General features: G+C 32.5%; 1 protein-coding gene across 1 annotated transcript; it reads left to right on the top strand.

Annotated features, from left to right (window-relative positions):
• Positions 1-10,373: 10,373 nt before the first annotated feature.
• LOC120193422 (transcription factor MYB106-like) lies at positions 10,374-11,545 on the top strand. The gene is made up of 3 exons (XM_039195922.1): positions 10,374-10,512; positions 10,591-10,720; positions 10,783-11,545. Exons 1-3 carry the CDS (start codon positions 10,380-10,382, stop codon positions 11,543-11,545), a joined length of 1,026 nt encoding a protein of 341 aa, XP_039051853.1. The 5' UTR covers positions 10,374-10,379.
• Positions 11,546-11,787: the final 242 nt, after the last annotated feature.

Genomic DNA, 11,787 nt, shown 5'->3' with positions numbered 1-11,787 from the left:
TTATTTAAGGGTTTGTGTGTGTGTGTGAATAAACGAATAAAAGCTTTACAACCTAATTACACACTGCTCTCATCCTCCTGGAGTAGGCTTGAAAAAGCAGGTGATGGATCAGGGAGACAATGCACCTCAAGATCTGACCGCAGCAATAAACAAATCACAATATGGAATCAAGCTAGTGAAAGATCATCAACAAATTGCAAATCAGAATCAAGCAATGTGAGAAAACTATCCATGAACATAAATTGTGTATCCAAATCTCAATCTAAGGGTCAAAAATAGGGAAATCAACATGATAACAAATGAGCGTCATATTATCAGTCGTGTTGATGTCAAATCCAACCATTAAAAAAAGGATAAACAAAAATAATGGAAAAACGAAAAAAAAAACATGCCAAAAGGCAGGAAAAAATGTGTCGCAAAGGCAAAATTATTAAAAAATTAAGAACAACAAATGTAACACCCCCAACCCGTATCCGACCCGGATACGAGTCCGAAGTGTCACATTAACTTTTCAAACCTTGACTCTTAAGAAAAATCCCGAGAAATTTAAAACTTTATTTAAATCAAAATAAAGACTTTATCAGAGTGCTCGTACTTAATGACTTATTACATGCCAACACTTTATACATAACCAAATACATACTTTGTCAAATATTTCTGATCTGATCTTTTGGTAAGGAAAACTGACCTGTCTTGCTCCGCATCACTCCTTACTCTTCTCGAAACCTACGTGTGAAACAATCACACGCTAAGTCGAAGACTTAGTGAGGCATAATAACTTATAATGCACTTTAAAACATATATTGATACATGCATGTTCTATTCTATCATGTTATAGCAATTCCATGCATTTTTCATATCGTATAAAATCATATCAGATTAATTACAGTAAATACATACATACATACACATAATTCATCATTTCTATAGCATCTACCATAACTTATATTTGTTCATATCTCTGGATTAGCCCATGTGCATATGAGACTATCGATATGAGTCTATAGAGGTTGTGCACTATGCTGTCACCACAGCTCGTATAAATGCACCGAAGTGCCCCGTAGAATGCACCGTAGTGCCATAATGATGTCCATAAGGACCACATAGAATTCCTTAAGAATCATATACATACTATGGATCAAGTATGTGTCTTTCAAGACTTCACACATGTTCCAAAGAATACATGTCCCAAAGAACTGCGTAGAATTGCACCGTAGTGCCATATAATGATGTCATAAGGACCCATAGAATTCCTTAAGAATCATATACATATGCTAGGGATCAAGTATGTGTCTTTCAAGACTTCACACATGTTCCAAGAATATACATATGTCCCAAAGAACCGCGTAGACCCTCGACTCTTGGCATGCCACTATACCCCTAGCTCTCATGATACATCATGGGCGTATCATTTATTTCATTTCAAATATTCACATAAACTTGTAATTCACTTTCACATATCACGTATCACATAGCTTCTTTTCATATGATCACATAGTCACGTAGTTCACTTACACGTAGATCATTTCCATATAATTCACATGTCACATATGTCATGTTTTCATATAATTTCTATCATTTCTCACCCAATCACCTTTATTCATGTAAACATACTTATCATATCTTGTTCACATAAGATCATATACTTCTATAATATATCGAAACACCTAGAACACTTTCACGTAGCTTATAGTCATAAGTCTTATCTCATAACATATACTTGTTTTTCACATATATATTTCATATCATTTCTTATACCATCACATAATTCATTAACATACATAACATATATGTAACATTATACTAAAATACCTATAAGTCATATCACTTAGAGCACATATATACTTATAGTCACATTGCTTATATCTTATCTTATGCCTTCTCTTAGACCTATATATATTCACATGTTCAGGTAATCCACCATTTCATCACATATTATGTATTCATATAACTCATTTCATTTCATTTCATATCTATCTATATATATATATATATCCTCAAGATTTATCCTAATATAAATCATATAGCACTCTTATAATTCTATTCATATTCATCTAGGGCAGACTTAAAACACATCTCACTTCATTATTTCTATATATATATATAATTAATCTGTTACTTAATTCAATTTCATATAACTCCTATATCTTCTCATATAGCTTCATAAATTTCTATCATACAACCCATGTTATAGTTTTATTTAAACATATGAATCTTTCCCATCTAGCGTATCTTATATGTTCATCTTATCATTTATGTTCAAATCTCCTAGTTAGTGTACTATTCTCACTTCATCCTATAGATCAATATTATCCAGCTTATTTCACTTATCATAATAATATAATTATATTTTACTATGATCACATAGTTTATATCTCATATTCATAACTTTTCTTATGTAATTACTTGTACTTTATCATCTAACACATAAAAGACAGATCATCCATATAATCAAACATACATACATGCATATTCCACTCATGCCTTTAATCATGAATTCATGTGTAACACTTTAGGAAATAGACTCATCGCAAGTCTTATTCCCATCGCACATCGTATACTATTGAATATGCACTCACCTGGCCTCACTAGTCAATTCCAATCTCTTATCTTTCCCTTGATCGATCTTACTTGCCAAACGTTTCGGAATTGCTTTATGCGTAAATCTACATAAATGTACATTTCGAGAAATCATTAGATACCTACACCTTGTAATGGATACTAGCAACTTAAACGAACTTATTAACCCATATTCCCAATTTTCCTTTAGGGGGAATCGGTTCCCCCCTATGGGGGTATCGGTTCCCCCATGACATACTGGAAATTCTTGTTCGTTTGAAGGGGTATCGGTTCCCCTTGAATGGGTACCGATTCCCCTTGCCCAGAAATCATATTTTGAGCTCGAAAATCCTTCATTTTCAGCTCAACACATCATACTTCATTCCCTTTAATATTCCTAACTTTCATACACATATTTAAACTCATTTCTACTCCATAATCACTTCTTTAAACTCAAAATTCTATCATTTACATGGCATTCAAGAATCACACTAAATTTCCAACATGTTCTAAAACTCATTCTATCACTTCATATCTCTTAATTTAACCCTTGACAAGTCAAATTCAACTTCACAATCTATTATCTCCTTCCATATCAAAAATTCACTTAAAACTCATTTTTCTTAATTTCTCATAACTTGTTAATCTTTGAGGTTTAAGCCACCTAAAGCTTTCCTTAATCTTTCTTAATATCCCAAGAATCAAAACAAGCTTTAAAATGAAAGAATTAACCAACTAAAGACCCACTTACCTTATACCAGGCTTCACGGTTGAGAGGAGGAAGAAGAAGACTGAAGAATGCTCTGGACTCTTCTTCCTACGTGCTTATTACCCTTTGTAAAGGGAAATAAAAATCTTCCCTGAAAAATTACCATAGTACCCTTAATATTTCCAAACTTAATCATTAAATCCAACATCAACTTTCTTCAATTAAATCCATGAACTTTTAACTTATTTCGAAATCGAGCACCTAGTTTACAAAATTTGTAATTTAGTCACTGACCCTGATTTGGGATGTTACAAATCTCCCCTCCTTTAAAGAAAATTCGTCCTCGAATTTCCACTGCACACATTGATAAAAACATGTCTGTTAATGTTCTCATGTTGTTTCCTTTACTTAATCTTTCTTTCTCTTAGTTCTTCAACAACCTTTTTCCTTTATACATCCTTATCATGTTATTTATCATATAACCAATAGCATCCGTTCTTATCACTCAAAATCCTTAATCAATCAAATTCTTTATCAATCTTTAATTACCTTATAACCATACCAAACTTGTATTTCGTCATCATTTGACCAAAACACAACTTTAAATCTTCTTCAATGTGATTAAACATATACTTTAAGGAGTCAAACAATATTTTCACATCACCTTGCACACTTGTCTTATTTCTATATTAAAATTGTCCTCTGTACTTCCATATTCATCGTATCTGATCCTTTAAATCAATCCCTTTCATTTCTTTATTCCTTATTCCTTATACATAAATCATATATTTCCTTTCATGTTCACATACTCTTGTCTTATTACTTATACTCATCTTTATGTACCAATCTTCATTGCTCCTCATTACTTTAATAACCCTTTCTTATACATAACTTCATTCTTTATCATTCTTATACTTGTATTTTTCTTCCTGAAGGTTCCATGCAAATACTTATCTCAGTTTCTACATCAGCTATCTGCTCAGAATATACAACCATATTCAAATTCACATCATAATCAATTAACTCAACTTTATCTTTTCCTTCAATCTTATTATTCTATCACTTTTACTCTGACAGCTAGTCAATAATATATGTTCAATCTAGGGTACAAACCCTAATCAACCAAACACATACATCATTTCAAATCGAAATTATCTTAAAAATTCACTTACTCAACTTATCAATTTCACCTCTATTCTCATATATCCCGAAATTCTTTATTCAAACTCAACATTCTGACTTCCTGTGTCCTATAATCTGATCATCGATATACATATTTTCAAACTCTTCTTATCAATCCTCACATTTATTTAAATATACCAATTCTTACTTCCTTTTCCTTTACTATACCACATTACTATGATCCAAATATGCAACTGTATCCAGATCCATTGCAGATCTGGTTATCATATCCTGACAATATCTTATAATCTTATAATTCCAGTACATTTTTATCACATACTCTAGTTAGCCAATGCTAACTCTTTCCATCTTAACTGCAAACCCTTGTCATAAACATACTCTTGTTTATGCGCAATATTATCACTTCGTTCTAAACTCATAAGCTCTGACATATACATCTTATACGCTTGTCACTGATGCACTTATCCTTGAGTTCTTCTATACGTAATCATCACGTCATTAGATCTTTTTAACATTCTTATGGTGACACCCGTTCACCATCTTCTATCTTATTCACATAATAGCAAAACTACTCTACATCGTTTTTCCGATTCCAAACGATGAAAATTTTCTATCATTATTCAGATATGATTTCAGCTTTCTGAAATCAACTTTTGATCTTACTAGGCATTTCCTGAGGTGTCCGCTCTTCATCCTGCCTGGCCAGGGCAAGTGAATAGCTATCACAATCAGGAATATCACCTTTCACTTACTTCGAAATTATCACGATCGGATTTCTACTGTATTAAACTATTCTTATTTATTAGCAAGACAACGTATTCCTTACACTATCAGATCAGCAATTTTTCAATCTATGTTGGCATGTACACCTTTTATGACATTTTGGACTTCGGTTTATACCGAGAATCGGCTAAACCATAGCTCTGATACCATTAAATGTAACACCCCCAACCCGTATCCGACCCGGATATGAGTCCGAAGTGTCACATTAACTTTTCAAACCTTGACTCTTAAGAAAAATCCCGGGAAATTTAAAACTTTATTTAAATCAAAATAAAGACTTTATCAGAGTGCTCGTACTTAATGACTTATTACATGCCAACACTTTATACATAACCAAATACATACTTTGTCAAATATTTCTGATCTGATCTTTTGGTAAGGAAAACTGACCTGTCTTGCTCCGCATCACTCCTTACTCTTCTCGAAACCTACGTGTGAAACAATCACACGCTAAGTCGAAGACTTAGTGAGGCATAACAACTTATAATGCACTTTAAAACATATATTGATACATGCATGTTCTATTCTATCATGTTATAGCAATTCCATGCATTTTTCATATCGTATAAAATCATATCAGATTAATTACAGTAAATACATACATACACATAATTCATCATTTCTATAGCATTTATCATACCACTAACTTATATTTGTTCATATCTCTGGATTAGCCCATGTACATATGAGAACTATCGTATGTAGTCTATAGAGGTTGTGCAATATGCTATCACCACAGCTCGTATAAATGCACCGAAGTGCCCCGTAGAATTGCACCGTAGTGCCATATAATGATGTCCATAAGGACCACATAGAATTCCTTAAGAATCATATACATATACTATGGATCAAGTATGTGTCTTTCAAGACTTCACACATGTTCCAAAGAATATACATATGTCCCAAAGAACCGCGTAGAATTGCACTGTAGTGCCATATAATGATGTCCATAAGGACCACATAGAATTCCTTAAGAATCATATACATATGCTAGGGATCAAGTATGTGTCTTTCAAGACTTCACACATGTTCCAAAGAATATACATATGTCCCAAAGAACCGCGTAGACCATCGACTCTTGGCATGCCAACTATACCCATAGCTCTCATGATACATAACATGGGCGTTATCATTTATTTCATTTCAAATATTCACATAAACTTGTAAGTCACTTTCACATATCACGTATCACATAGCTTCTTTTCATATGATCACATAGTCACGTAGTTCACTTACACGTAGATCATTTCCATATAATTCACATGTCACATATGTCATGTTTTCATATAATTTCTATCATTTCTCACCCAATCACCTTTATTCATGTAAACATACTTATCATATCTTGTTCACATAAGATCATATACTTCATATAATATATCGAAACACCTAGAACACTTTCACGTAGCTTATAGTCATAAGTCTTATCTCATAACATATACTTGTTTTCACATATATATTTCATATCATTTCTTATACCATCACATAATTCATTTAACATATATAACATATTATGTAACATTATACTAGAAATACCTATAAGTCATATCACTTAGAGCACATATATACTTATAGTCACATTGCTTATATCTTAATCTTATGCCTTCTCTTAGACCTATATATATTCACATGTTCAGGTAATCCACCATTTCATCACATAATTATGTATTCATATACTCATTTCATTCATTTCATATCTATCTATATATATATATCCTCAAGATTTATCCTAATATAAATCATATAGCACTCTTATAATTCATATTCATATTCATCTAGGGCAGACTTATAAACACATCTCACTTCTATTATTTCTATATATATATATAATCTAATTTGTTACTTAATTCAATTTCATATAACTCCTATAATCTTCTCATATAGCTTCATAATTTCTATCATACAACCCATGTGTTATTTTATTTAAACATATGAATCTTTCCCATCTAGCGTATCTTATATGTTCATCTTATCATTTATGTTCAAATCTCCTAGTTAGTGTACTATTCTCACTTCATCCTATAGATCAATATTATCCAACTTATTTCACTTATCATATAATAATATAATTATATTTTACTATGATCACATAGTTTATATCTCATATAATTCATAACCTTTCTTATGTAATTACTTATACTTTATCATCTAACACATAAAAGAACAGATCAATCCATATAATCAAACATACATACATGCATATTCCACTCATGCCTTTAATCATGAATTCATGTGTAACACTTTAGGAAATAGACTCATCGCAAGTCTTATTCCCATCGCACATCGTATACTATTGAATATGCACTAACCTGGCCTCACTAGTCAATTCCAATCTCTTATCTTTCCCTTGATCGATCTTACTTGCCAAACGTTCCGGAATTGCTTTATGCGTAGAATCTACATAAATGTACATTTCGAGAAAATCATTAGATACCTACACCTTGTAATTGGATACTAGCAACTTAAACGAACTTATTAAACCCATATTCCCAATTTTCCTTTAGGGGGAATCGGTTCCCCCCTATGGGGGTATCGGTTCCCCCATGACATACTGGAAATTCTTGTTCGTTTGAAGGGGTATCGGTTCCCCTTGAATGGGTACCGATTCCCCTTGCCCAGAAATCATATTTTGAGCTCGAAAATCCTTCATTTTCAGCTCAACACATCATACTTCATTCCCTTTAATATTCCTAACTTTCATACACATACTTAAACTCATTTCTACTCCATAATCACTTCTTTAAACTCAAAATTCTATCATTTACATGGCATTCAAGAATCACACTAAATTTCCAACATGTTCTAAAACTCATTCTATCACTTCATATCTCTTAATTTAACCCTTGACAAGTCAAAATTCAACTTCACAATCTATTATATCCTTCCATATCAAAAATTCACTTAAAAACTCATTTTTCTTAATTTCTCATAACTTGTTAATCTTTGAGGTTTAAGCCACCTAAAGCTTTCCTTAATCTTTCTTAATATCCCAAGAATCAAAACAAGCTTTAAAACGAAAGAATTAACCAACTAAAGACCCACTTACCTTATACCAGGCTTCACGGTTGAGAGGAGGAAGAAGAAGACTGAAGAATGCTCTGGACTCTTCTTCCTACGTGCTTATTACCCTTTATAAAGGGAAATAAAAATCTTCCCTGAAAAATTACCATAGTACCCTTAATATTTCCAAACTTAATCATTAAATCCAACATCAACTTTCTTCAATTAAATCCATAAACTTTTAACTTATTTCGAAATCGAGCACCTAGTTTACAAAAATTTGCAATTTAGTCACTGACCCTGATTTGGGATGTTACAACAAAAATATAAAGCTATGATCTAATAAAATAAAGAAAAAAATGAATACCGACAGTCGACGACCAACACTAAGATTGATATCACTGCCAATTATAAAAATGAAGAAGAAAAAAATAACGACGATACAAGAAAACAAAAGAAAATTAGGGTTAAAAACTCATATATTAAATAATTCTTTTTAAGTTTGAAGAATAAAATTCCAATAGATAAAAAACTATTCATTTTAATGTGCTAAGTAAGCATGTACCTAATATACACCAAAATTATAAAGAATATCTTATTTATATTTTATACTCTTTTGTAATGTGAACATAGCAAATTACTAATACATTACATTTGTCATATAATAATAAAATTAACACATACTTTTAATTTTTTTTAAATTATCTAATTTACATATGGATCAGGCCGAACTGGCCCACAAACTTTAAATCTTTGTTCAAATTTGGGTTGACCGAACGGGCCACCTGGCTCATAGATAGACCTACAACTATATCATTGATATTCTCCTTTATTCATCTTTCAAGGCAAAAAGAGGGGTTTTAAATATAAATTTCCCATTCTAATCTTAAATATATATGGCATAACGTCCAATTAGCATCCAACGTTTATTAAAATAGTCATTTTGAACTCTATTCTTTTCTTGGAATACTTTTGTCCCAACGTTTCATTTTAAAACAAAAAAGTCTATAATATTTGATTTAATAGTCACTTTGACCCTTATTTTTTTCTAGAGCATTTTGGCTCCTTATGTTTCATTTTGTGGTAAAAAAAACCCCTATTTTGGAGTGTTAATAGTTTGCTAACTAACGATTTTCATCCGCAGAGGGGCCTTTTTCTCCAAAAATAAAACGTTGGATGAAAAATAGTATAAAGGTCAAAATGACTATTTGAATAAACGTCGGGTGACTAATTTTGACATTATGCCAATATATAAATGAAAAATGAAAGCTCTCCAAAATGTTAAACGAATAGATTAGTAGGTTAAAGTCTGTTTATTTTTTTACTCTCTCAATTAGGATGATGGGGCCATGACTCCCTAAAATGGTTAAATCTTGTTTATCTCTTTTAAAGTTCATAAAATTATAATTTATTAAAGATAAAACCATAATTTTACCCTCTAAAATAAGAGGAAAAAAACTTTATTTTAGCATTTAAGAGAATTTCAAGTTAAAAATAAATACAATAATACAATTATATTTTAACCCCATAAATATATCAAGTTTAACCCTCCTCAAAATTTTCTAGCTTTTTCCCTTGATTTTATAGTCATTTGATTGAAAAAAAATATTTTTGGATAAAGCAATCGAGATTTTATGTACAAAATGAAGGGTACAATGGTCATATAGCCTTAACCAATATTTATTATGGTAAACTACATATGTAGTCACCCACCTATTCCAGTGGTTCTATTTTGATCACTCAATTATTTTGTTTTTTAAAATTATACTTAACATTATGTTTTGGTCACCTATCATTAAAAAATAAATAAAAATGCTGACATGTCATCATAAGTAATATCATTTCATAATTAAAAATAAAAATTGTCATATAAGCAATTATGTTTACTTTTTAACGACGAGTGACCAAAACGAAACAAAAATATAATATTAGGTATGATTTTGAAAAAAAATAATTAAATCACTAAAACAGAATCATAGAAATAAGCGAGTGACTAGATGTATACTTTACCCTGTTTATTACACTAAAAGGTCTATAAATGACACGCACATTGCTACTTAAATTAACCATATCTACCACCTTCAAAACAATAAAAAATCAATTTTCACAGCCTTTTTTCTGTGTACAAAAAGGCCTCTCTCACCACCAAGATTATTGGATTGGGTTTGGGTTAATTTGAAAGAAGATGAAGCAGCCTCGGAGTTCCCAGAAGATGGGGTTGAAGAAAGGACCTTGGACTCCAGAAGAAGACCAAAAACTCGTGTCTTACATTCGACAGCACGGCGATGGAAACTGGCGTGTCTTGCCTGCAAAAGCCGGTCATTATTCACTTTATTCAATCTTGACCTCATCTTTTGCTCTGTTTTTCACTTTGATTTTGTTATATGTATGTATAGGGCTTCGAAGATGTGGCAAAAGTTGCAGACTTCGGTGGATTAACTACCTAAGACCAGATATCAAAAGAGGAAAGTTCAGTTTGCAGGAAGAGCAAACCATCATTCAACTTCATGCCATTCTTGGCAACAGGTGATTTCGCTTTAAAATTCAACCTTTAAAACATCAACCAATTATTTAACATGCGTATGTAGGTGGTCGGTTATCGCGTCTTATTTGCCGAAAAGAACAGACAACGAGATCAAGAACTACTGGAATACACGGTTGAAGAAGAGATTGTCCAACATGGGGATCGATCCCTCCACTCACAAGCCCAAAACAGATGCTTCCAGCACTAGTAACCCCAAGGATACCTCTAATCTTACCCACATGACTCAATGGGAACGTACACGGTTAGAAGCTGAAGCTAGATTAGTACGAGAGTCCAGACAACGGCTCGCCTCCACTTCCTCCGCTCCTCCTCCACCACTGATGAATAATAAAAATGTTGGTGTTGCTCTTGCTCATGTAACTAAGCCACCGTGCCTCGACGTACTCAGAGCATGGCAACGCGTAGCCAGTGGATTGTTCACTTTCAACACAATCGACAACAACAACAACCTCCAATCTCCGACCTCGACGTTGAACATCGTCGAGAACACGTTGCCGGTTTCGTACTTCGGATTCAAAAATGACGGCTTTGTTGGGAACTCAAATGATGGGACTTGCGTGTATTCAACGATGGACTTGAATGAAGTGTTGGGCTGCTCGCCGGAAAATGCATTGTGGGCGGAAAACGCCATGGAATTCGAAGGGTATTCGGCGGATACGTTAATGGCCTGTAATGCTGTTGATCATAATCAGCAGAGTTTTGATGTGGGGACAATTTATGCTGCTGGTTTCGAAGAAAACAAGAATTACTGGAACACCATCCCTGATTTGGCGAATGTTTCACTATCTGGATCATTTGCTATCTGAAAGAAATTATTAAGAAATCCAAACGTATAATATTACACGTACGTTAATAAATATTATGTATAATTTTAATATTTATCTCCTCTACGTAATTCTGTATAAAAATAATCCACTAACGAAGTTTTACATATTAGTTTGCCAATAACCTAATTTCAGTGGTCAAGTGTAAGGGTGTGCAAAAAATTCGATGTGATCTAATGCTCTGATCTGAAAATTTAAATATTCCATATGTTTTTTTTTTGGGA

Source organism: Hibiscus syriacus, unplaced genomic scaffold (assembly GCF_006381635.1).
Source record: "Hibiscus syriacus cultivar Baekdansim isolate YM2019G1 unplaced genomic scaffold, ASM638163v2 tig00116995_pilon, whole genome shotgun sequence".
NCBI classification, from domain to species: Eukaryota; Viridiplantae; Streptophyta; class Magnoliopsida; order Malvales; family Malvaceae; genus Hibiscus; species Hibiscus syriacus.
This window is presented reverse-complemented; position numbering and strand designations above follow the sequence as displayed.

What these genes read in the sequence shown, in the direction of transcription:
- LOC120193422 (XM_039195922.1), top strand. Translation starts at nt 10,380, where the DNA reads ATGAAGCAGCCTCGGAGTTCCCAGAAGATGGGGTTGAAGAAAGGACCT. An exon ending in TGTCTTGCCTGCAAAAGCCG is followed by an intron (nt 10,513 to 10,590) that starts GTCATTATTCAC and finishes ATGTATGTATAG; the next exon opens with GGCTTCGAAGATGTGGCAAA. An exon ending in CATGCCATTCTTGGCAACAG is followed by an intron (nt 10,721 to 10,782) that starts GTGATTTCGCTT and finishes ATGCGTATGTAG; the next exon opens with GTGGTCGGTTATCGCGTCTT.